The 27,886-nt window shown below is 42.2% G+C and overlaps 1 protein-coding gene across 6 annotated transcripts in view; it reads right to left on the reverse strand.

Annotated features, from left to right (window-relative positions):
• Positions 1–26,798, reverse strand: part of ASPH (aspartate beta-hydroxylase) — a 170,907-nt gene extending 144,109 nt beyond the window's left edge. For 2 of the 6 annotated variants that reach the window (XM_080647084.1, XM_080647083.1), the window contains exon 1: positions 26,403–26,798. In XM_080647084.1, the coding sequence (XP_080503210.1) occupies positions 26,403–26,514 (112 nt within the window). In that variant the 5' untranslated portion in view covers positions 26,515–26,798. The remainder of the gene's footprint in view (positions 1–26,402) is intronic. The other 4 variants (XM_080647081.1, XM_080647078.1, XM_080647082.1 and 1 more) reach the window with 3 other exon arrangements.
• Positions 26,799–27,886: the final 1,088 nt, after the last annotated feature.

Here is a 27,886-nt window from a genome sequence, read left to right on the forward strand (position 1 = left end):
TAAGGAAAGGAAGGGAGGGGAAGTGAAGGAGGAGGGAGAAATGGCAGGAAGGCTGGGAGGGAGGGAGCAGGGAAGGAAGGAGTTTGTTAGCAGTAAGAGTACTGATCTGAGAAACTATCTTAGAGAAGGACCTAGAAAGACTTTGACAACCGCACTCTGATTTTGTTCTACTTTCCTCCAACCCCATTCTCCAAATATTCTCTCCTGGGAAATAAAACCAGCCCAATTTTAGTACCATTTATTCACTGATCTAAGATGAGCAGTTCACAGAACTCATCAGAGTTCTGATTAGTATACTAAATTAATTTAGCACAGTTAGTATCCAGAGCAAGGCGGCAACCTTTCAAAGTTGTTTACGAGTCTTTCATTTTCTCAGTCACATCAAATGTTTCACATGCAAATTGAATATATATAGATGCATATGCTCTGAAGAGGAGTTGGCAACGGCACCAGGGCCAACGACACACAGCTGATGAGTGTCTTAGTTGTCTTCCGCCCACCATTCCTTTCCTCAAAGATCTGTCCCACTAAAAGTTAGTGCTTGCTAAAACGTTGAAAGATAATATTATTTTTTTGACAGGCGTTTAAGATGACCCACCATCATACAATTTCATTCGACAAATATTCCTGAAGCTTCCTTTTGTTCTGTTGTTTTCAGAGAGTGAGTGAGGGTGACAAGAGACCCTTCCTTGGCACCCCTGGAAACTAAGCCACTACACTCGCAGGGTGGGGGGCGCATTTCAGACTCAAAAGACCCAGAACTCAATTCCCCTCCACTCTGTACCCAACACTCATTCTTACCTTATCATGGATCTTGTTATAAACCCCACCTGATTCACCTTCCTAATCACATCTTCATTCTTATTGAAATACCTCAGTAACTATCCTCCTGGCTTAACCATCCTAATGGATTCTGCAACTTTGCTAAGAAAACTCAACTTGTTTGGGTCCATATAAGGGCTCCAGGATATCATGAGACACCCAAAACACAGCTTCTTTATCAGTTTCAATTTGAGGAAAGCCATCAAACCTTTGGGCCTCGATTTCCTTGCCTATAAGACATGTCTTGGCACAAACTAGGCACACAAGTATTTGTTGAAGTCACCCATGCAACACATTTATGTTGACTGGGTCAGAACTAGTGCACTGGCCTCCTCACCTCCAATTCCCAGTTCTCTTGCTGAGCCTAACCTGCCACCAAGATTGCCAGAGCTGCTAGGGTTTCTCCTCCCCCTTTGCAGGCCCGTCCAAGGCCAGCTGCATTCTAAATTACAGGTCTGTGGCCAAATGCTGACCAGAGACAAGAATCTCAGCTTTTAAATTTGGATGTACCTCACCCCCGAGTCTTCTTCAACAAAGCTCCTATTACTCCTCCTTGACAAATCTTTATCACACATATTCACACGTCCTAAAGTTAACCCTTTCCTTCGTCTTCTGTAACAGTTTAGTTCAGTTATTTCAATAAGATGTCTTCATTCCTCAGTTTCACATAATGGCAAACTGATCATTCTACATAGGGTGAGTAGGATGTCTCTGAAGTAACATTTAATCTATCACAACACTTCTTAAGGAAAAAGAAATTCTGAATTCCAAGTAACTATCTCTTATAATGTCAAGTCATTTTTTAGGAAGGGAAATGCTTATGCAGTTCAAAAATAATTTAATGTGCATAGAGCAAACCATGTCTTAAAAGCCCTAGCAAAGACAACTTAACTATTTTCAGTTAAAAGCTTTTGGGATAAGCAGGAATCACGCAGAGAAGGTTGCTCAGCCACCAGGAAGGACATATTCACCACAACCCGCAGATGTAACCATGAAAGATGATAAAAAAAAAAGAAAAAGAAAAAAAAGAAAGGACCTCCTTGGCAGGTAGAGAGCTAAGAGCAATGGAGAACACTGTATCGGAGGCTGCTCGGAGGGCACAGAACTGGACCCAGTTAAGGAACACTCCCTTATCTAGGACCTGGCGACATTTTCCCACAGGATTTCAGAATTACAATGGGTTAGTGACTTATGTGCCTCCCGTTCTTGTTCTGCCTAATGTTTTGGCATTTAACCTCTCCCTCGCCCACCAGTGTACATTAGGTATGTAGGGGTGTGTGTATGAGCACTGGGGATGGGCAGACAACTTGTCTTTTTAGTTTGTAAAGTCTCCAAACTAAGAGTTGCCTTTGGAACTGATGTTAATAATAAGATTCAGGACTTTGAGCCAGATATTGGGATTAGACGAGGCTTTGGGGAGCCTTAGCATGGAGGTGAATATATTTTATATGTAGGGGTGAATAATTGTGATCAACAGGGAAGGCTGTGATCTAATCAATTTCACGTCTCAATTCTTCATGTCCTTTGGCATGTGACTGTGCAGGACAGTAAAGAAAACAAAATAGCCCTAACTGGTTTGGCTCAGTGGATAGAGCGTCGGCCTATGGACTGAAGGGTCCCAGGTTCTATTCCAGTCAAGGGCATGTACCTTGGTTGCAGGAACATCCCCAGTAGGGAGTGTGCAGCAGCTGATCGATGTTTCTCCCTCATTGATGTTTCTAACTCTCTATCCCTCTCCCTTCCTCTCTGTAAAAAATCAATAAAATATATTTAAAAAAAAGAAAGAAAACAAAATATATATCTTGCTCCACTGACTTACAGCTCACCTATATGACATGTTTCAGGCTTTAGAAGCAGGTTGGAGGTGATAGTTGCTTTAGTAGGTATGACCTCTTATGGTCCTCTATTCTGCTATAAGTAGAACATACCCTGGGACATAGTGGACTATCCCATTCCTTCTTTAGCCACACAGCCTCCACACAAAACACACACACACACACACACACACACACACACACACACACACACACACACACACACAAAGCTGTTGGGACTAATAGCAATTCCTAGGTCCAAGCAAAGACCAAACGTCTAACGTGTGCTCTGAGGCTATTATTATCAGCCTGACATCACTGGAGGCCAGGAGAGCCAAGACCTATGTCCACTGAGTCCTGGGCTCTACCTTCCTCCAAAACCTACCAGGTGAGAATCCATCCTACCTCTCACGGACCAGCACTGGCTACTTCCCTCCCCTCACCAATCAGCCACCTGACAGCAGTGGTTCATCTGTCACCTGGAGGCTTGCCAAACAAACTGCTGGCCCAGCCCAGAGTTTCTGATTCTGTATGACTGGATGGGGCCCGAGAATTTGCATTTCTAATAAGTTCCCGGGTGAGGTGATGCTGCAGGTCCTAGGGACCACACATAAAGAGAATCACTGCACTGCTGCACTAGTCATCCTTAATTCTCTGGGTCTGGAGGAAGAGAAAGGAGCTCTTACTTCTACTAATTCCCGGACCACCATTTCCTTACCACTTAAAAAAAGGGAAAAAAAAACACACACAAAAATAATAACCTGTTCCTCTGAAGTCCATACCATCCAATTATACTACCCCACCCTGCCTCATCACTGCCATCCACCACCTCCAGTGAGTGCCCCCCCACCCCCCGCAAAGTCTTCTTCACCTCAATTCCCACCATAATCACATGTGGCCAACATGACAGGTCCTCTTTCCTTCATATTTCATTCCCACTAGCCTTGTTCCCCTCCACGCTATACCCAACACTCATTCTTACGGTAAATCTTACCATGAATCTTGCTATAAACCCCACCTGATTCACCTTCCTAATCTCATCTTCATTCTTATTGAAATATCTCAGTAGCTATCCTCCTGGCTTAACCATCCTAATGGATTCTGCAACTTTGCTAAGAAAGTTCAGCTTGTTTGGGTCCATATAAGGGCTCCAGGATATCATGAGACACCCAAAACACAGTTATTTAAAACATAAACAAACTTTTCATCTACATATAGCCTCCAAAGCACATGGGCCAGTTTTACCATTCCAAACCTAACAGTAAATAGCCAGTATTACAGAAGTAACAAAAGGCAACTCTGCAGACATTGAGCAACACATGTTTACACCCCGCAGCTAGGGAACACTATCTCCACATGCATCTAACCCAGTTTAAGAATCCACTGTCCATCACTGAAGCCACTCCCCGACTCACTAACGCCCTCCTCCTCTGTCCTTTCACTGCATCAATCTGCTATAATTGCCTCCCGGGTGAACACAATGACTCACCATCTCCGTGACTGTACAGGAAGCTGGGCACACCCAATGAAATCAGGCTCAGGATGCAGGGGAGCAACCGCAACCAGCCCGCAGGGCTACCTGTCAATTTGACCACACATCTCTAGAAATCTCACTTTCCTATTATCCACACTGACTATTTTGAACTTCTGTGCTGCTAAATGATTCTATCTTCTCACACTGAAAATATGTCATCGCCTCTTACTTCACAGAGAAGGCAGAACCATCAGCAATGTCTTGCCTGGGGACTACCAACCACACAAGGCTGGATTCACCTGCATGCACTCTCTGCTTTCCTCCTAATTAACCCACCCCTCCCCTCAGCTTCCTTACCCTCTCCATCCTCTCACTCTTGGATACCACCCACCGGCCTCTGCCTTCCCCTCCACCCCGTGGCTAGCCTCTGCTTCGTCTCTCTTCTTCCCATCACAGATGAAATTCTCGGTAAAGCAGTTAATTCACTGTTCTTGTTTTCTAAGTGCCCATTCACTCCTTACAACCTGTAGGTTGCAATCTGGCTCCCGCACAGCGCTCCAGGGTAGTAGCAGCTCAAATGTCACACTGATGACTTCCATGTCATTAAAGCCAACGAAAATTTCAGTCCTCATCTGACTTGCCCTCTCAGGAGAATTCTCCCTCCTTCTAAAACATTCTCTTTCTCCTCTTGACTTGCATTACTTCAGAATTATCTGGTATGCTGCCTACCTTTCTGGACTAATTTTCAATCTCCTATGCTAGCTCATTCTCCTCTAATTAGTAAAGATGGAAATTCCATAAGCCGTGGTCCTAAGCCATCTCCCTAGCTGACCTCAGGTACCGTCTATACGGCTTATAGTTTCATGTCCTTTGAGTGTCAAACCCACAAATTTGCCTGCTCAATACCCCACTTGAATGACTTAAGGAAATCCCAAACTCAGCCTATCCACAAATGAACCTTCTCGTTCTCTCCAGTTTCTAAATCTCAGGAGCACTTCCATCAAGACAGCTGTTTAAGCCAAAAACCTGGGACTCATCCTCCTTTCCCAAACTCCCACCTCTCGGAACAGACTTAACTATGTGATTTATGGTAAGGCTTTGGGACAGGCTGTTGTGGGTTCCAGTCTCTGCAGGAACTGAAGACTGAAGGTTGGCCATGCTGCTCAGAGCAGGAGCTACGAGAACAGGGGAGCGATGGCCGCAGTGAGAGGGCACCGGCTGCCAAGCAGCAGGCACTCCTGGCGGGATGTCAGCTTCCCATGGACAGGGTGCTCGGGTTTGCACCCTCCTGTCAGCATCTCACTCAAAAGGGGTGATTGTCAGGCAAGGAGCTCCCAGGAGTAAGAGACGGTGGGGTACCCACCCAGAGTAGACGCCCAGCAGGGCTGGAAGGAGTGGTAAGCCCTGGGGACCGTCCTTGTCAGGCCTCCAGAGAACTCAGAGGAAGCATTTGGGTGCCTGTCACTTGGTGGCAACCATGGACAGTTATCTACCAGCAGAAGAGCAGACTCTGACAGGGGCCTGTGAGGTAACAGAGGGGCCGTGCCCTTCCCTCCCCCCCTCCTACAGTCTCCCCCCCCCCCCCCCCCCCCGTCCCCGTCTCCCTGCCAGCACTCTTGACAAGAGCCTAGAAGAGGCCAGGCGGACCCTGTCCCAAGCAGACCCTGAGTGGAACACAACTACCCTTCCCCACCTCAGGCCTCCTGCCTGGCTGGGAGACAAAAGTTCTGCAATGACAATGAGACGAGAGTTAAACTAGACAGACTTTCAGGAATGGAGAGTGACCAGGATGTTGAGGAATCTGCCACAGAGATGGGGTCTCTACCACCCACAAATTGCTCTAGTCCAGTGGTCAGCAAACTCATTAGTCAACAGAGCCAAATATCAACAGTACAACGATTGAAATTTCTTTTGAGAGCCAAATTTTTTAAACTTAAACTTCTTCTAACGCCACTTCTTCAAAATAGACTCGCCCAGGCCGTGGTATTTTGTGGAAGAGCCACACTCAAGGGGCCAAAGAGCCGCATGTGGCTCGCGAGCCGTAGTTTGCTGACCACTGCTCTTGGGGAAATATCTAGGTGTGAAATTGCTAGGGCACAGGGCAAATGTATACTTCATGTTATAAGAACCTGTCAGACCTTTTCCCAAAGTGGTCCTACCATTTTATATACCCACCAAGAACGTCTGAGAGTTCTTTTGTTCTATGATCTTGCCAACATTTGTTGGTGTCAATCTTTTAAATTTTAGCCACTCTGGTAAGTATGCAGTTGAAGCTCACTGTGGTTTAATTTGCATTCCTCTGAGGACCTATGTGTGGGTGCTCTTTTCAAGTGCTCATTGACCATTTATTTATCTTCTTTTTGAACTGTCTATTTAAATCTTTTGCACATTTACCTACTTTTTAATTGCTTTTTTAAATTCAATTGTAGGAGGTCTTTGTGTTCCCTAGAGAGCTGTCCTTTAACAGATACACGTGTTACAAATTTCCTCCCAGGCTATGCCTCCCCTATTCATTTTCTTAAAGCATCTTTGGACGGGTAAACAAGTTTTTAATTCTGATGATGTCTATATATTAATTATATATATATTTTTAATATATCACCAAATTGGAAAATGTCACGTTAACCTTAACAGGGTTTCTGTGCTTCCCATGCTGAGATGTCACATCATTTCAGCATTTATACACAGTCGATGGATCTATGATGCACTATCATCAACAGAAGCCTGTTACTGCCTCAAACCCTGTGCCATTGAAAAGGAAGGTCGAAAAATCAAAGGCCAGTGTGTCAACTAAATGTGGGTTAGTATAGGTATCACAGAGAGGAAAACCAGTTTAAGAAATATTTTCATTAGCTCTGATGACTCAGAAAATGTTCTAAGCCAGTTATTTTCCCCTCAAATTCAACTGCGTGGAATATAATTCCTCTGCCACTCAACAGTCCTGCCAACACTGAATCCTTGACTTCTTTCAAGATATAGTCTACTTGTGTTTTTATTTATATGTTTTCCCCCAACTTTTCATGACTCACAAGTTTAAATTACTAGACTGTTTGTAATGATAATAAAAAAAATTATTTTTACTATGATTTTCACCCTATTTAGCTCATAAAATCTTTAGAAAAAAACACAAAAAGCAACATGCATATTTTAGAGAAAAGGCATATAGTGTACCTATGAGACTTTGTGGGAGTAAAAAACCTAATTAAAAAAAATCCTTATTGTAAAAGACATCAAAAATTCAAAGGTGGGCTGGAGGGTTAATTTAAAAGATATTAGAATAAATTAGGGAAATTTAAATGTGAACTTGATATTAGGTAACAGCACTGTAGCAGTATCAAATTTCCTGAGAATAACAATTACATGAGGTTATGTTGGAGCTTATCCTGGTTCTTAGGAAAAACATGCTGAAGAATTCAAGGGTAAAAGTATCATGATTTAACTTTCTAATGATTCAGCAGGAAAATGAATCCTATCTAATAAAGAGGGAATATGCTAACTGACCATCACTCAGTCTCAAAGATGGCTGCACCCACAGCTGAGACCAAGTTCCCATAAGGAGCCTTAACAAGCAATCAGCAGGGACCTGAGGCTACGCCTCCCTCACCCGGCAGGGCTTGACAGGGGACCTCAAGGTGCGCTTCCCATCCTGGTGCTGGGCTAGGGGACCTCAGGCTGCTCCCCCCACCCCACTGCCAGGCTGGGGGACCTCAGGTCGCGCCCCCAGCTGGGGCTTGACAGGGGACTTCAGGCTGCGCCCCCCACCCCGGCACCAGGCCGGGGGACCTCAGACCACACCCCCTGCCTAGGTGGGGCTTGACAGGGGACTTCAGACCGTGCCCCCCACCCTGGCACCAGGCCAGGGGACCCGAGGCTGCGCCCCTCTGCCTGGCAGGGCTTGACAGGGGACCTCAAAGTGCACCCCCAGTGCTGGGTCAGGGGAACTCAGGTCGCGCCCCCCGCCCAGTGTGGCTTGACGGGGGACCTGAGGCTGCACCCCCCTGCCAGAGTGGCTTGACGGGGGACCTGAGGCTGTGCCCCTCCCCCGCCTGGCGCGGTTTGATGGGGGACTTCAGGCCATGCCCCCCACCCAGTGGGGCTTGACAGGGGATCTCAGGCTGTGTCCCTTACCTGGCGGGGCTTGACAGGGGACCTCAAGGCACGCCCCCCCCCACCCAGGTCTGGGCTGGGGGACCTCAGGCCATGCCCCCTGCCCCCCATCCTGGCACCAGGCCAAGGGACCTGAGACTACATCCCCTGCCCAGTGGGGCTTGACAAGGGTGGGACTGGCCGGGTCTGGATCTAGCCCAATGCGGGGGCAGGGGAGAGAAGGCCAGGTCTGGGTCTCATGCGATTTTGAGGCACATGTGGGTGGGCGGGGACTTGACTCTGGGTCCCGTGGTGCACCCCAGACTCTGACAGGAGGAAGGTTTTCATATACATACATTTTACTAATTTTCTTTCATCTCTGACACTTCTATTATAGAGAAAGGGCAAATAGCAATATAAAATTATTTCCTGTAATTAATCCCCTTTTAATGTGCACGAATTTCGTTCAACAGGCCACTAGTAAATAAATAAAATGGTATGTGTGTGTCTGAAATAGAGAGTAGAGAGACAAATAGAAGGCAAAGACATCAATATATTAACAACTTTGGAATCTAAATAATCTCCCTGTAACTGTCTTGAAGGTTTGAATTTTTTCAAGTTAAAATGTTGGAAAAATACAGATGTCCAGGCTCATTCTAAAGAATCAGATACTCTAGTGCAGGGGTGAGGAACATCCGGCCCATGGGCCGTATAAGGCCCCAAGAAATCATTTGATCTGGCCCTGCCAAGGCATTAGGGGTGACTTCATTAAATGTCTGACAAAATATAGCAGGCTAATGTTTAACTTGATGATTTTGTATGGACTGTGAATTACGCTATAAATATCCAACTGGCCCTTGGCAGAAAAAAAGTTCCCCACCCCTGCTCTAGTGGGTAAGGGCCAAGAATCTAAAATAGTAAAAGCTCCCAGTTTAATTCACGATTGAATTCTGGATAAGTTAAAAAAAAATTTTTTTTTAAGCTTCAAGTTTTAAGGATGCTTCTCGGGACAATCAAAGAAACCTGAACACGGAGTGCATCTCGATAATAATACCAGTGTGAGATTTCTTGGGTTTCAGAACTCAGTTGTGGTTATGAAGGAGAATGTCCTTGTCCTTACGAGTTTACAAGGAAAAGTAGTTAAGTGAGCTAAACTGTCATGAGGACTATAACTTACTTTTAAGGAGTTCCAGGGAGAGAGAGAGAAAGGTAGAGAGAGAAAGGTAGATACACCCACATAGAGTGCACACGTGGCAAACAGCTAACCGTTGGTAAATCCAGTGAAGAGTACACGCAAGTCTTTCAACAGACAAATCTTCTTGCTATTACGTAAGTCTGAAAGTTTCAAAACCAAAAATTGGAAAACTACAAAAATAACAAAATTCAACTGGCTTTTAAAAGGAAGATAATAGAAGTCAAGAATCAAGTCCTAAACCCAGCAGTAATGAAAAGAACACCAATTCAGCCTCTGGTCTCAAACTTTTTAGAAACCAAGTGGAAAACTTTCTCACTTAATGTCTCCCCTTCATGCAAGTTGTGCTCAAGGGATACCCTGATTTTCACCTCAAATTTACCTGGGAGAATAAACCTAACTCCTCTGCCACCTGGAAGCCACGCAAACACGTGGAGAAGGTAATGTCCCCTAGGAGGACCTTCCAGTCCAGGCCAGCCATCCCCCCAGGGTTTGCACGACTCCCTCACATTAACACACCCACAACCCACGGGCCTCATCCAAAAGCTCATTCACTCTGAGCAGTCTCCATCCCTGTCACCCTAACATGCAGCCCCCACACCTGAGACCACAATTCCAGATGCAGCTCCACTGACAAAGAGAGGGATTTCCACCTCTCCTGCCCTGGTCACTAACAGCACTAACACTGCAGATTCTTCTGCAGCCACATCATGCAGGCAACTCCCTCTGAGACCGCCAGCAATTAAAAAACCGAACCAAACAAAATACTAGGCCTTCTGAAAAAGCATCTACTACTTCAAGCCTCTCCCAGCATCCTCAACAGTGAGTGCCTTTTAAAAAGTGCTAGCAAAGTTCAAGTCCGCCTTCCCAGCCAGACCATCCTTTTGTCTTTCCCTCCTGGCACTATTTTCCCTTGGAGCTTTGTGCCACACACAAACTTAACAAGCATTAACTGGGCAAGTCTCTCCTGCAGTCAACCTCAAACCATTAAGTGAGCATGCTATGGGTACAGTTGGACATTCAACTGTGACTCAAACCAGATCAGGTGATCAATGTTTTACCATCTTAGGCACAGGGGGATTGTCAGAGATGGTATCTAAATAGCCTGAAGTAAGGAAAAATTACAAGTGATCCTGATCACTTAGTCTAGAAAGCTTTTCTAAATACATAATGAGTTTTTGTTTTTTAAAGAAACCTGCATTTAGTAAACCTGTAGTGTCTCCTAGTGTTCATGGCTTTCTTTTCTAACTCCTTAAAATAATACTTAACAATAATTTTTAATTCTAGAATTTGCCTAGTCTTGAAATGAGACATCGGTTTACATGGGCTCTGAATTTACCTTTCTTTCCTTTCATCAAAATGTGCCATTTGTCCCTCAAGTGTCTTTCATGCTTCCCAAAGATTAAACCCCCAGAAAGCTCTAGTTGGGGTTGTAGTTTTGAGAGTCTTGGAAAGCATCAGCTCATCCTCACTTCCTCTTTGTCTCCCTACTCCTTGATCCTGCACACTCCCTCATTCAACAAACACTCACCGGCCTGCAGCCACAGGACAGCGACTTCCCCAGAGGCTGGTGCTACACTTTAGTGCTGTCTTCCCTTCCCACTGGGCGGGGGACCTGGAACATAGTAAACCCTCATTTACCTACCTGGACATTTACATAGTGCTCCCACGAAAGTCTAAAATATACATATACGTTTTTGTTTTTTTGTTTTTTTTTTTGGTCCACCTAAATGGTAGAGCAAATCTATCCTACATAGAGAATTGTGGAAACCAAACCACACTACACAGCGGTGAGGTGCGGCTGGTTCGGGGTGAGGGACAGGAATGGCCAGGAGAGGTACAGGTAGAACCTCATCAGCGTCATCAACTCATCCAATACCCAACTCTGTGTCCTTTTCCTCCCAACCCCAACCCAGTTCAAAACCAAAGTGATGGTCATTGTCAGCACATGCTCAGAGATGTCCCCTAACCGCATCTCACTGACTCCTTTTGCTCTAAACACCCTCCACAACCCCGCCCTCAGCTCCAGCCTCAGTGAATGCACTCCTCTTTCTCCCAGAGATGTCACGCAGACCCAGTCACCAAGCAGCACACTGTCCTGCATGGACAGTTTCAAATGCTGGTCTCTCGGCTATGTTCTGGAGAAACCTAGTCCGCTGCTGAAGGTTCCTAGGAGCATGACCCCCAAAAGTCTGACTCGCCAAAAAAGCTGAAGCCGCACAGCTTTATGCAAGTTACGGAGAGACCCAAGTTCAGGCAGCAAGCACAGGTGTGTGTTACAGGTGCTGTCCTTCTGACAGGGCAGGGCCCCTCCTCTATCCGTGGTTAAACGTTTCTAATACCATCCTGGATAAAAGTACCACCCTAAACAGAACATTTCTTGTCAACATATAAGTCAGATCAGCAAAACACAGTACTTGCTAGTAATGAAACACAAGGTGGTAAATTTTCAATGGCTTTCCCATTTTTTCCCACATACCTGAGTATTCATTCATTCAACATATGCTCTTGAAATCCCAACCCTGTGCTACAGCAATGAACAGGAAGGCCACTTCCTTTGCAATGGGGGAGAAAAACAAGTTAAAATTGAATTAATTAAAATAAAATAAAGTTTCACTTTGGTTATGTTAGGGTAAAAGGGTATATAGGACAATATGGATGAAAATAATAATTTGGGAAGAACTGTAATATTGTATTTTAAAGATACAGCATTCTAAGGTAGAATCTGCTCTGAACTCTTCTTAATAAATGTTAGCACTGTTCACAGTTTTATATTTTTCAATAGAATTTGGAAAATCTTAGTCGTAAGTCAAAAAGGAAATACTCATCGTTTTTACAAAGGAATTGTAAAGCCAGAACCAAAAAAAGGGGAAAAATTAGTAGTATCACCATATTCACATGAACAAATTTAGCCTATCTTTGAGTCATATTCAGAAATAAAGAGGAAAATCAAAATCTTGCAAAGGAAGCAGAGCTTTTTCAATTTCACAAAATGCAGAATAAAATGTCTGTTTCTGCCCAACTTCCTTCCCAATCAGAATAAAGTAACTATGCATAAGAGTATGAGGAATGCCTCTCAAGGCTTCAGAATAGCTTTCTATAGGTATAACTCCAAAAGCTACACTCTCAAACCACTGGCATAGTACCTATTAAAGGCTAATTCTGCACATCAATGAAGTATTCACATTCCTAATAATTCTACGGTTTATTTCTTTAGCTCCAACACTTAGCAGGACTTTCTGATCTGTGTTCTTGCCCATAATATAAACCTAAAAATCCACCATAAGACGTGTACTTTTTGAGCACTTATTACATTCAAAGCAGTGTGTAGAAGACACAAAAATATAGCCAAAAATACAGCTCCTACCCTCTGTGCCCTTTTAGTGTACTACAAACACAGGCAAGACTTTTTTACCTGTATTTGTTCATTCCAACATTTACTGAGAACCTACTAAGTCCAGACAATCATTTAAGCACTAGAGATAAAATCAACACATGGTGATTACTAAATCAAACATAAGGAGTAACTGTCCAAACCCTGATTTAGTCTGATGATATTCTGTTGTCTAATATAGTGACCTGGTCACACTTTCATGTGCTAAAGGAACCAGTAAATGAATGAGGATGCTAAAATAGTGATGTGCAGAGGGCGCTTTAGAAGCCCACAGTGGGAAAGGCAGTCTATGGGAAGATGATAAAGGGAAAGGTGGGAAGAGCTGATGAAGGAGCTAAATCTTGAAGGATACACAGGGAAAGGGAAAGTGAGAAGCCGTCCTAGAAGAAACAGCATGTGCAAATACAGAGACTACAGAGTTTGATTTAATATGGCTCAATTAATCCTATATAATAAAAGCCTAATGTGTTAAGTGTCCAGTCGTTTGGTTGGCCAATCAACCAATCAAAGTGTAATATGTTAATGATATGCTAAGGCCACTTAACTGCTTGCTATGACGTGCACTGACCACCAGGGGGCAGACGCTCTGACCGGTAGGTGAGCTTGCTGCTGGGGTCCAGCCAATCGGGACTGAGCAAGACGGGCCGGACATGCCCTGGAGCCCTCCTGCGGTCCCACCCTGGTTGGCCAACCTCCCGTGTCCCACCCCGGCCCCGATTGTGCACCAGTGGGGTCCCTTGGCCTGGCCTGCACCCTCTCACAATCCGGGCTGAAGGACCGCCTCCCCAAGTGCACAAATTTTGTATAAATAAAAAGAGGTGAGGCAGAGAATGGCTAGAGATGATAAAAAGAACAAGATGATGAAGGGCCACCTAGATCATGCTGAGGAATTTAAACTCTATCTTGAGTATTTGGGAACTACTTGAGGTTTGCAAATAAGGAAGTGAACATGATCTGATTTCTACTTTATAAAGATAGTATGACAGAAGGATGACACAGGACCAGTTATGAGTAATCGACAGAAGGATGAAAAAGACCAGTTATGAGTAATCTAAGCAACAAATGAGAATCTAAAATGTTCAAGTAAAGTATCTTTACAGTCAAAACTGGGATTGAAACTCTGTTCTGAATTTTTCTAAATCCATGAGCTTTGACTAATTGAGCTTCTGTTTCTTCATCTACAAAAAGAGAATTTAGAGAATTACTATGATAATTAAATGCAAAAATATAAAGAAGTACACAATGTCTGACATAGTTAGCACTCGATTAAGTGGTAACTCTATTTTTCCTGTCATTATTGTTATTATGTCTACAGCTCAGGAGCGCTTTAGAATTGATGGCCATCAATAGATAGCTGTGAAGAGTGTGAGCATGGGATCAGAAAAAGGCCAAGCAAAGAATCCTGGGAAGACTACCCTTTAGGGAGCAGACAACGTACAGAAACAAGAAGAGCCCAGTGGATCTGGGATTGGCGTAGTTTCTGTTGATTCTGGCCAGAAAGACCTGAAGTAAAGGAGTAAAGAAAATGAGCCTGTATTAATCATTTGTAATATTTGGCTGGGTAGAGTAGGCACAGTAGGAAGAGGTTTTTGGTATTTTTTTGTTTATATTAAATGAGAAAGACCAAAGAAAGGTGTGTGAGGGGGTGGAGAAGAGTTTTTGGGGAAAAGATGAGGGCTCCCTGTCCATGAGAAAGTGATGTTCACTTAGGGCCGTGGTCGGCAAACCGCGGCTCGCGAGCCACATGCGGCTCTTTGGCCCCTTGAGTGTGGTTCTTCCACAAAATACCATGGCCTGGGCGAGTCTATTTTGAAGAAGTGGCGTTAGAAGAAGTTTAAGTTTAAAAAATTTGGCTCTCAAAAGAAATTTCAGTCGTTGTACTGTTGATATTTGGCTCTGTTGAGTAATGAGTTTGCCGACCACTGACTTAGGGTATCCCCCAGAGAGGCCCAGGATTTATTTTCCAGCCTATGTTTTTCTCTTAGGTAGGTGGAGACCCAACGGTCCATAATAGCTGTGAATGCCAAAATTTTCAAATCTAACTGTGGTACTTACTGGCTCATCTCCACTTACCACCCTACTGGGCTAAAAAAAAAAAACCTACTAAGTCCACACATGAAAGATATACCTCACCAGCTCAGCTGTGGACTTTTCACATCCAAATCGGAGCAATTTCTCTAAGATTTTCCACTGCTTTAGCCCCCACTCTACGTCCTCGACCCTGTCTCCCCACTAGGGAGGGGTGGTAATCAGCCTCATGTCAGTTATCTCCCAATGTCATTCAACTCACCGGCCAGCCCCCATCCATCACACAGGAGATGAGCAACTCTTGAACGAAGTTCTCTGATTTCTCCTCACAATAGGAAGAAGTCATCAGTCAAAATTAAATGGGAAGGAGTAAGGCATTGAGCTCAAGGAGTTGAAGATTTAAATAGTTAGTGGTGAAAACATAGGTAAACATAAACTAAGAACAAAGAGAGACTGCAAAGCTTGGTTGAGAAACCAGCTGAGGGGGAAGGTCTTGCATGTGTTACTTTAAATTTATTCCAAATTAGCACTTCCTTAAATTAAGCTAGTGAACCGTGCTCTAGTTTACTCAGTCTTACTCTATTCTTCTTGTCATCTTACTGATCACAATAGAATTCTACAAATTGGCTTGGGGGCTTAATAACACAAACAATGCCCTACCCTTAGAAAAATAAAATAAATACACGCTGCTTATCAGCTTTGCACCTTCATATACATTAATCTCATCTTAAAAATTCCTACCTTTATAACCTTACAGAGCGAAAGGGTAATTGAAACTCTGAGCTATGTTTGGCACCTAAATCTACTAGTACCTGTCACATGGGCCAGAGCCCATTAGTAACTGTGCCTTAGATCTGTCAGGCACCCTAGGCCTCCAGGTGTATTTATTTACTGACTAGAGGCCCGATGCACGAAATTCGTGCAAGGGACTCGGCCCCTGCCACCGCAGCGGGGGGGGGGGGGGGGGGGGGGCTCTACCGCCTCTGCCTGGGCCCCTGCCACCAGGGTTTCCTCCGGAAGGACATCCGATCTAATTAGCATATTACACTTTTATTATTATAGATGATATCTACAAAGACTGAGTAGCTAAAACCCATAAAATAATCAAGTAAATCTGAAAGTTCCAGAAAATAAGCCTTGTGTTTTATTCACGATGAGTAAGTTCAACTTTCAATGAAGTATAATGTACTCAGTGCCTGTCATAACCACTGAAGGAGGAAAATGGGCATCAAACCAAGCCAATCCAACCGAACTACCAGTGTTAAATGGCTTACATCCTCACAGATATTAGAATGTTCCATTTATTTTATAAAGACTTTTCACTTCGATAAACTCTCAAAACCTTTGTGTCTAAAGGCTAGCTATGAAGTAAGAAGCTTAATATTTAATGATATTTAAAATTATTTTATTTTATCACAAGGTAATAGCAGGCATACAGTAGTTATTTTCTGTTTACAAGAGGTACAGCTAAAACCATACACAACTTTTGCCAGTAACCTTGAAAATTCAAAAACAGAAAATAATACATGTTTAATAAATGTAATGTGCCTCAGAAGAATAAAAAAAGTGTAACTTAGCCAACCTGACTCTAGAAGAAACAGAAAACTTAAATGGCCATATAACATTTAAATCATAAGGCAGTTCCCCCTCCTCCCTTCCCTCTGTTCTCTTTAATGGTGAGTAAATGACATAAAGGTACAGACGAGTTCTGTCAAAAAAAATCTTACCCCCCCACCCCCACCAAAAAAAAAAAACACCAGAAAAAGAGAAAATCTTCCTAAATTCATGTATGTGGCTAAAATAACCTTGATAACAAAACCAGCAAAGAAAGTTACAGGTCAATTTTACTTATGAATATATTAATACAACTAATCCAATAATATTGAGAAATTGGTAATATCACATGGTTGGATTTCTCCCAGAAATGTGAGAGTGGTTTTAAATTAGAAGGTCTGCTATTATAAATTGTAATCTACACAGGCAGAGAAAACTGAGTACTAATCACAATTTCTCGTAAGGAGAAGAAGGGGAGCAAGGGAAGAATGGAGGAAGAGAAAGGAAGGAGGGGAAGGAAATTGTGGACCCACATCCCTCATGAACACAGATGCAAAACTGTGGGGAAAATATTAGCAAATGAAGCACTGTATAAAAAAATACTTCATCCTGACCAAGTGAAGCTTATTTCAGGAATGCAAGCCGATTTAACATTCAAAGCATCAATAAATGTAACATCTTATTAAGACTATAAAGATGAAAAGCCACATGATCATATGGATTAGAGAAAAACATTTGAACAAATTTTCAAAGGAATTCCTAGAAATACAAAGGAATTCCCCCAATTCGATAAGAAGCACTCATAAAACACCTAGAGTTTCATATTACATTTAGTGATAAAATAACAAACACTTTGTCACTAAACTCAGGAACAGAGCAAAGACATCTACTCTCACCATTTCTACTCAACATTGTACTGGAGGTGCTAGATAGCACCATAAGGCAAGAGAAGAAATGAAAGGTACAGATTGGAAACAAAGTAAGACCGTCTCTATTCATAGGTAACAATGATATTTACATGGAAAATACCAAGGAATCTTTTTTTTTTTAATATATTTTATTGATATTTCACAGAGAGGAAGGGAGAGGGTAGAGAGCTAGAAACATCGATGAGAGAGAAACATCGATCAGCTGCCTCCTGCACACCTCCCACTGAGGATGTGCCCGCAACCAAGGTACATGCCCTTGACCGGAATCAAACCCGGGACCTTTCAGTCCCCAGGCTGACGCTCCATCCACTGAGCCAAACCGGTTTTGGCAGGAATCTTTTTTTTTAACTACTAGAATTAATACTAACATATGAATTATGCAAGGTCATATGATATAAGGTATAAGAATGGGTTCTATGTGCATATACCAGCAGAAAATAATGGGGAAACAAATTTTTTAAATGTCACATACAATAGCTTCAGAAAGTATATTTTAGAAAAATCTTTAACAAAAAATGTGTAAAATCTTAACACCAAAAACTACAGAACAAGGTGAAAAGAAATGAAAGACTTAATTAAAGAGCTATACCACTACCATGGATTAGACCCAAATTTGGTCTATACATTCAATGAACTCTAATCATAAACCCTAGCATACTTTAATCATTAGTAGGTACTGACAAGCTGATTCTAAAATATATATAAGTATACAAAGGACCTAGAATATCCAGAGCTATCTTAAAAGACAAAGTTGGGAGATTTATACTACTGAACTTAAAACTTAATATATAGCTACAGTAATCAAGAATGTGTGGTAAAGACATAAGGACAAATAGATAATCCCCCCAAAAAAACAAACAGAATAGAGAGCCAGAAATAAACTTATATCATAAGACTCGTATATGTTTGCTCTTTGACAACAGTACTGAAAGCATTCTAATGATGAGATGGATCATAGATCTAAACATAAAAATTAAAACTATAAAATTTCTAGAAGAAAATATAAAATAGCTTTGTCAGTTGGGAACAGGAAAAAAGCTTCCAAGACAAGACACAGAAAGCAAAAAACATAACTAAAATAAAATAAACATCAACATTAAAAAAACAAAACCTGCACTTTGCCCAGCCTGTGCGGCTCAGTGGTTGAGTGTCTTCCCATGTACCAAGAGGTCACCAGTTTGGTTCCCAGTGGGCACAAGCCCGGGTTGGGGGCTCGATCCCCAGTAGGGAGCGTGCAGGAGGCAGCTGATGGATGTTTGTTTCTCTCTCTCCCTCTCTTCCCCTCTCTCTAAAAATCAATAAAAACATATTTTTTAAAATAAAATAAAAATATCTGCACTTCAGATATTGAATAAGAAAATGAAAAGGTTAGTGGGAGACATAGTTACAATGCCTGTCTGAAAAGAACTTCTACCCAGAATATATGAAAATTATAGTTCAATATCAAAAAGACAAAAAAGCAATAAAAATGGGTAAAAGAACTAAACAGAAACTTCACAAAGGAAGAAAATGGCCAGTAAGTACAAAAAAAAGTACATGCCATCATTGGTCATATAATTTTAAATTACAACGAGAAGCCACAAAACACATACCAGACTGACTAAAATTAAGAAGACTGACAACACCAAATGTTGGTAGAAATGTAAAAACAACTTACCATACACTGTTGGTGGGAGTGTAAAATATATTTAATATATTAAAAATCTAAAAATTCTTTTTCAGTAAGATATACTTCAGGATATGAGTATGTGGATATCAAACAGAGAGAAAGCCTTTCCCACACAAATACTCAAAAGGTTCAGGATATAAAAAGAAATTCTACAAATCAAAACTAAAAATATAAAAAGAAACAGAAAAATAGGCAAAATAGATGAAGAGGCAATTCACAGAAAAGGAAGCAGGAATGGCTCTTCCACAAGTAAGCTCAAAGGTGATCAGGAAAATGCAAGTTTAAACCACAATGGACTGTTTCACACCCACTACCCTGGCACACAGTAACCCTCACTACCAAGTGCAGGTAACCCTGTGGCAGCACAAAGGGAGCTCTGTTCATTGTGGGAGGGAGTGAAAAGCGATATAATCACTTTGGGGTAAAAAAAAAAAAAAAAAGGCAATGTCTAGTATATGTATTTGCCGTGACCCAACAATACCAATCCTGAATTATGTTCTAGAAACAGAAGATGGACAGGTACAAGAGTGTCCAGGGCAGTAGTTTAAAAAAAAACCTAAATAAGCACAGCCAGCTGGCTCAGTGGTTGAGCATCAACCTATGAGCCAGGAGGTCCCAGTTTGATTCCTGGTCAGGGCACATGGCGGAGTTGTGGGCGTGCAGGAGGAAGCCGATCCATGATTCTCTCTCATGGTGGATGTTCTCTCTCTCTCTCTCTCTCTCTCTCTCTCTCTCTCTCTCTCTCTCTCTCTCTCTCCCTCTCTGAAATCAATTTAAAAAAAAAAAAAAAAAAACCTAAATAAGCCAAGCAGTCTCTGACAACAGGATTGCTAAACAAACAGTGGGATATTCCTACAATGGAGAACTACATATTCCCGTAAGAAAATGGAAGCCAGAGTTTGGTAAAATTCAAACAAGTGGAATCGAACTAGTATGCCAAGAGTGAGCCTATTCATAAAACTGTTGACATGTGCTCAACAAGTATACATATATTTCTACCACACAGCAATCCTTCCTAAGCAGTTTGCACATGTATTGCTTTTAATAAAGGAAAGATTTTACATGAATGAATAGGAAATGTATAATATGCAGCATAACATTATATAACATTATTTGTGCTTCTGTATATTATACAGAAATGCATGAGAATGATTACCCAAAATATGTAAGAGTGGATGGGAAGGGATAATATAGGACAGAAGAAACCAAGAATTGGTAACATTTTATTTCTTCACCTGTGTGGTAGATATGCATTACTTTATATCTATTTCTAAGTATGTAATATTTCAAATAGAGTTTTAAAAAGTATGTAATACTTCAAATAGAGTTTTAAAAAGAAGCATACAGAAATATTTGCATTCTAGAAGTCTGAGCGATGACTCACTGCCAAACAGCATGAAATAATCTATATAACTCAGTAAATGACATCCTATTCAAACTGATTTAATTCAAAGGATGGAAAAGTGAAATTGATGTTAGGTATTCTTTAAAAAAACAACAACATTTACAACACAGACTTTTATTGTCATGTAAGGGGGAAATATTAACTACTCCTAAATAAAATTTACATGTGAATTTAAGACCAAAAACGCTTTCCAGTATACCATTTCAGGAAAATTGAAATTTAAAACAGGGTGTGAGAGATAGGAGGAAAATGGTGGATATTGGCAGTATAATAAACAAGAAACAGAAGTTAGAGACAGGACAGAACACAAAACAGCAGTGAGTCTGCATATGGAGTGGCGGGAAAGGCTGCCAAACTTATATACAATATGAGAAAAGGCAGTTGTACAATACTGGTTATGGAATAATTATTTTCTCAAACAATATTCTCTCACTTTAAAATTAAGACTGATGCTTGCTGGTTTCCATACAGCAATGAGTCACTGGGTTAAATCTGTAGGCAAACAGGAGGGAGAGAAATGCTGGCATTTCTCCAAGTCCAGCAACAGTGGCTTCCACTCTGCTCCAACCGCACACCCTCCTCCACTATCCCTGGCCCCACTTAATTCATTGACCCTAAATCAGAGCACAGAGAGCATCCATGACAGATGATGACAGTCATACTGCAGCCAGAATGACAGGCAAGTCATCTGGAACACCCGGGGGGGTGGGGGTGGGGGGGTGGGGCAAGGAACAGCCCAAAGATCTTATGTACCTATTTTTTAAAAAATTTATTCACCAAGTGAGCTCAACATTTCCTTTGAGTCAAGCAGATTATCTATAGCAAATTTGTCCTCTGGCATCATCAATCTGATCAGAACTTATCTTTAAGTGATTTGCCATTAAAAGATAACCATATCGCCAAAGGTAACTAAGCTACATCCCTGAAAAACAATATCAAATGCAGACCCCATGCCTGAACCACTCTCATTTCAGGAAAATGAAGTAAGCAAAAGTTTAAAAATAATAATGACTAACAAGAAAACACCATCTTGACTCCCAGCAGTATCGGCAGAGAAAAAAGTGAAAAGGTGAAAGCACTGGGCTCCGGAGTATGCTCACCGGGAAGAAGAGAAGGAAGAAATGAAGAGCCTAATCGCTAGTTCTCTAACAGAAATGGCCAGAACCATAGGACCAAACCCCAGTCTGCGTCCCCCCGACAGATGACACCCATGTGTAGAGTGCTGAGTGGATGCTGTGCAGCAGAAACTGAAACATATGGGGAGCCGGGGCACCCCCACGTCTCCCAACAGATGGCTGAGCTTTCCCCAGAGATATGGGTATATTGTAAACGGGTTCTACGTACACACAGGTTTTATTTAAGGGAAGTTACTTTTTTAAAAAAATTTGTATCTTGTACAGAATGAAGTCAAACCACTTAGGGAGATGCAGAAGTATCCAAGACTCAAACTAAGTTGCATATTTTCATGATTTTAAAACAGTGTGCTGGGAGAGCATCAAAAGATTAAACTGTATCTGAGCTCTGGTAAAATAAAATAATGTCACAGACCACGGAGGAATTAGAGGGTAAATCAGCAACTTGAAGGTTGTGGGTAAGTGGGATACTTATACACCCCCAGAGGGGGACAGAAATGTGTCAAGTGGTACTCAAAGCCACAGTATAAAAAACAACCTCTAGAACATCCATTCTACTTAAAACACAGGTACTACAAAATAGAACCAAAAAAAAAAATGATTTTTTTTTTACAACAATCAAAAAATTTCAAGCATGCAATGAATGGCCAGTTTTGTACTCACTCTTAGATTAGAAATACTTTAATGAAAACATTTAAAAATAGGAAGGCATATAAAATTGACATTAGGGCTATCATAACTTTGAAAGGGAAGGAGAGAATAATTCTTCTGTTTGAGGAGACTGAGATTAGAGATTTTTTAATGACTCGCCACACTGCTCTTAACATGAATCCAGGTCAACACTCTCTCCCAAACTACATTGTCTTTCTAAAGAAAAAAAAGATTTATTCTATTGAGACCATGGACCTCAGGGGTTAAATCTCCCATACTAACTAAAAATAAGGAAGATAGCCCACATGTGCCTTCAAAATCAAAGTTACTCCACTGGTAATCAGCAGAAAATGAAAACCTTTCATTTTCTAGTAATCTCTCAGAGATACGTCATTTTAAAACAAGACTAAAACATAGATCGTTCCTTTGATTTCCTAAGCCCAACACAGATTAATTTATTTGGTCTTTTAAAAATGTGTTCAAAAATTCCCTCAGGACGTTTTTTTTAGCACTTGGTTTCATATGACCTGGCTGGGTAGACAAAATGCTGATCCACTGAACACAAAATAGTGCACAATTCTTGCAGTGGAAGAATTATGGCCTTCCTATCTTTTCAACCTAGAATGACTAACTGGGGATTAAGCAAGTGGCCCTGACAGTGGGCAAAAGAAGGGGAATTTCACCTAGGCCTGTTCACTCAAGGAAGCCAGAACATGATCAGCAGTGTGTCACATTCGTTAGTTGCTAAGCAGTCTAAGAGATACTGAAAGTAGGAAAAAAAAGCCAATTTCTAAATGATTAATATGCATCACATAATCTATGAATGTATAAATTTTACAGACAGTGTAGGAATGCATTTAATTTTACCCTAAGAGAAGTCTAAATAAATAAGGCTGCTAGGGACAAACCTCTTATTATTAAATTACAAAATCTGCAGTTGAAGACTTTGAGAGCAGTGGCTAAGAGTTTTTAAGTAGTTATCTATGGATAGTTTTGATTATGTACAGGACTGATTACATTTAAAAAACCATTTATTGGTATTACATAATCTTAAACTTCAGATTGAAGGAGGAAATAGTGTTCTACAGTGACACCTACTGGTAATAGGTGATGGAACAGCATGATACTATTAGATAAAATACCTAGTAAACAGATGTTATACCCTTACAGCATGTTAGAAGCTACAGGGAAAGACTGAATGAAATTCAGAAGGGAAAAGCTAGACAAACAAAAACATCACACATACCAGTGTTGGTGTACTACAAAATAAGCCCAAAAGGACATGATTCTTCTTAACCAAAAATTTTCAAATCAATAAATCTGAAAGAGGTTCCCTCTGGCCCAAACTGGCCATACAAGTCCAATTTACTTAAGTCTCTTTTATATTTTAAAGGGCAAAACTGAAACAGGTAAGATTGAGCTCCATAGGAAACTAGACACTTTAGCAGTTTTCAATTTAAAACGAGTAAAATGAAAAGCAGGCCCTTGCTTTAAAAATCTAAGTGTTATATAAATCCCCAGAGTTTCAGTTTCCAAACACTACTTTTCAACATGACCACCAAGATAAACAGAAGGCCAGATAATCACCTTTTCCCTAAAACACATGTTTCAAAAGACTGGGTCCTTTTCACCCCATACTTTTATACAAAAATTAAGCAATAACAATGTTGAATGTGACCAATGTCATCATCAGCTTCAGATTCAATGGGAAACACCTAAAAAAATAACTGACTCTTTCAGCCCTTGGACGTCTCAAACAATAATTTCTCAAATGTACTGTTTCAAACATAATTTTAGCCACAGGAAACTTAATTGGTGAAACAAAGCATGCTTTTCCTAAGTAACTATTCGTAGGGTGCCACAGAGAGAGCCAGAAGGAAACTTAAAAAAAAAAAATCTACCTCAATTCCAATACTTTCATAAAATCTTACAAATTATATAATCTAACATTCAAGCAAGTGGTATAATAAATGAATAATAAAAAAAACCTGAGTTCTGGTCTTAGATGTCCATTAACCAGTTGGGTTTCCAAAAATTACATGCCTTTAATGAACTAACCAACCTTTCTGGACATTAATTTCTTCATCTCTTAGAAGCGGGAACTGAACAGGCCTCAGTAATGCCACTGCTAAAATGATTTTCCCAGCAGATGAAGAATGGTTTGGGCATCAATGTCTATACTTCTATGACCCAAAACACAGAGCAACAAAAGAGAAGTTGGCTGTCTTTTGGGTATATCCTGCTAAAAGAAAACAGTATAAATAAAATCACACTGTCACACTGCAGTGTAACTGTTTACAACTGAGAGAACCCTCATTTCCATCTCTAGCCTTCTACCTGGCACACAGTCAGAACTCAGTATTTACTGAGAGAGGAAAAAAAAAAATGTCTGCAAAACAAGAATATTCATTATGTCACATGGAAGACTCCAATACCAACTCTTGAAATGCTTTGAGGGTTTTGTTTGTGTGCTTGTTTCTTTTATTTTTACATAATACTGGTACTTTTTTTGATATATTTGCTTTTACATACTTTGTTTCATGACAATTATGGAATCCATGTATAAAATGCTTAAAAGGCTGTAAATCTTCAAATATGGGCAGAGGTTGCCCTAAAATGCCTGAATATGAAAGTCAGAATAAATTCATTAACTCATAACATTTCCTAAATATATTACCTGCCTGTTAAAACCGGTCCAGTTATTGGTTCAGTTCAGTGGGGGTGGGAACATAACACATTTCCCAATACTAATTCTTACCAATAACAGGTCATATAAAGTGACTTCCTCAGGGGCAATCAGTCCTCTCTACTCACCATCGAAAAGGATAAAAAAAAAAAATGGAACAAAGAAGTGCTTCCCTTATAAATAGCTATCGAAAACTTTTGAAAATAATTAACATCTAAGTCTTGTTCACCAGCTTTTTCTGTTGGTTCTCAATTAGAAACTTTAGGAAGAGTAGCCAAGGCCACCTGAGCCAGTTCACCTGCTCTTCAGCCTGTTTAAGTCACTGGTTGGCATTTAAGGACAAGTGACAAAAGGACACAAACTTTTTCCTATGTCAGAGGTGAATTAATGTGATCACTCTGAACCTCAAGCTGTCTTTTTCCATTGACAATACAAATACTAGTTCTCAGAATGTCAGTTTGTGCAGTGACTTTAACTGCGCCATGTAAATTCATTCATTCATTCACCGATCAAATATTGATCCAGCACTATTAAGGGCCAGGACCGTTCTAAGGAGTTGTGAAGAGAAATGAACAAGAGGACGCAATTAAGACAGGAAGACAATACACATGGAAATAAATAAGATAATTTCAGATAGTGGTAAGTGCTATACACAAATAGTTCTTTGAAGTGGAGATATGGTTATCTGATTTATTGTCTTAATAAATATGAATACATTACATGTATACCTCAGGAAACAGAGTCTATCTAAGTCATTTCAAAATGATGATTTCCAAAAAGAAAGTTTACAGCTCACATTCAGTACACATGGGTAGTCGAGTTTCAATATCCTATGAGTCAAAGGAAGTATAAAAGAAACAGAACCACTGAAATATGAGATGAAACTGATTTAAAACATCTGTTCTCCCCTTTTGGTAGGTAAGCACACGGAGTAGAAAGGTGAATATTCAATCGATTTTTTTAAGACAATGGGAAATAATTGAGAAGCTCGCCCAGGATCCCATGGTATTCTGTAACACTTCAAAAGCAACTACAAGGCATATTAAGAAAGCTACATTAAGGCAAAAATATTTACAATAATTTCCAAGAACATTCAAATTACTCCCCCCACACACACTCCACACCCCCAATAGAGTGTCCTTTGAGTTGCTCTTAAAAGCGGCTGATTTGGCAGTCATTTACTTTCTCTGACTTTGGCTCACTTCCAAACTCCCCAGAATATGCAAGGCAAAGGCGAATTGTTTCTCTTACTCCCAACCTCAGTCCCACGGAAAGCCAAGAAAGTCGATCAATAACCTCCATGTCGGCTGCACCCTGCATGTGAGGGATCAGCCCAGCAGGCGCTCCCCGGCAGGACCCACCCGAGGCCGCGGACCCTGCTTCCCGGGCCCCTCCAGCCCGCCCACCAGGCCCACCAAGCGCGGCCTCCGCTCGCGCCACGGAGGAGCGACTCGGAAGTACGGAGGAGACGCACGCTGGGTCCTGGAGAGATGGGACCGCATCGCCCGCCGCCCGGATCGCACCCCCAGGGCCGGCCCCAGCCCCCAGCCCCGAGCGCCTCTGACCTCTCCGGGCCCCTGGGCTGCTGCTGCTGCCGCCGCCGCTGCTGCTGCTGGAGCCACTAGTGCTGCTGCTACTGTTGCCGCCGCCGCCCTTGGCATTCTTACGCGGAGCCATCGCGCGCACCGCTGGAGCAGGCGAGGGGTGTGGAGCTCTCTCTGTGCGTAGGGAAACCGCAGGGCGCAAGGGCCACTGCTGGCAGGGGAGCGGCAGCGGGGCCCAGCCGCGGCTCCTGTAGCAGCCCTGGTGTCTCAGCACCTCCCGCCGCACCTCCGAAGGCTTCGGACCTCGTGCGGGGTGCGCGCGCCCGGGCCTCTCCAGCAGCGAACCTATGACTCCCTCCAGGGGCTAGAGCGCGGCTCACCGGCCCTCCCGGCCACGCCCCTTCCCGGCTAAGCTCCGCCTCCTCCCTCCAAAGGGGCGGAGCGGCGACTGAGTGACGGGATGTAAAACCTATCACAAGAGTTTCCATGAAGGGGGTGGAGCTCTGCTCGTCTTCCCCGCCCCCTATAGACTTGGGGCTGTTCTGGCACCAAACAGCCGCCTGTGAGCGTGAGCCGCCTGCGACTTTGCAATCTGTCCCGGTCCTTTGGAACGTGGCAAACGTGGAAACCGAGAGGGCTCTCGCGAGTGTTGGAGGACCCCGCATGATCGGGATGGGGCGTGGTGCGGGGGCGGAGCCGGCGGACGCGTGTGCAACGTTGGACCGAGCGCGCAGCCCCTTGGCCCTTTTACAGGGAATTTTGTCCATGTCCCACTTCCTTATACGCACAACCACCAAGGAATGCAACCCTGCTTCTTGCGAGAGAGATGTGTTTCTTGTCAGTATTAATATTAATATGTTTCTGAAATGGTGATAGTAATAGTTCAGTGCTTAAGCCATACATGTAGTATGTAGTAGTTGATCGGTTCAATTTTAAAGCAAGACTTCATTTTGTTTACACTATCGATATTTTCAGAAAATTTTAGCTAAAAGGTGCAAATGTAGATGTAAAACAAGAAGTTCATTTTGTTGTACTGGATGGAACCCTCTACCTGAAATCTCCCCCTGCCAGGCTTTGCCTACATTTATCTTTCCTTGATGCCCCCAATGGTGGGTCCTCTGTGACTCACAAGCCCCTGAGCCTGAGATGCCTCTGAATTTTGCATGAGCTCTAAAAAATATCTGGGCCCAGGGATGAACCAAACAGGAACTTGGCCTCAGGTGCATTACCTTCATCTTTGTGTCACCCATTACCAATGCAATGCCTGGTACTTAACATACAAGCAAGAAATGTTTGGTAATTTGATGCATTTATGGCAACATACTAAGACCTTCCCACAATTCTTGACCCTATGTCAGAGCACCTTCTGGGAATGTCTCAAGAGGACTCAAGACCTAGAGACAGAGGTTGCAGTGCGGCCAATGGTTTTATTCCTCTTATCCAGCCCCACGCCCCACCCCCACTGCCAGGTGCCCAGGCCCACCGCCTCTTCTGCGGAGAATGGC

The sequence above is a fragment of the Plecotus auritus genome, assembly GCF_963455305.1.
Source record: "Plecotus auritus genome assembly, chromosome: 11".
NCBI classification, from domain to species: Eukaryota; Metazoa; Chordata; class Mammalia; order Chiroptera; family Vespertilionidae; genus Plecotus; species Plecotus auritus.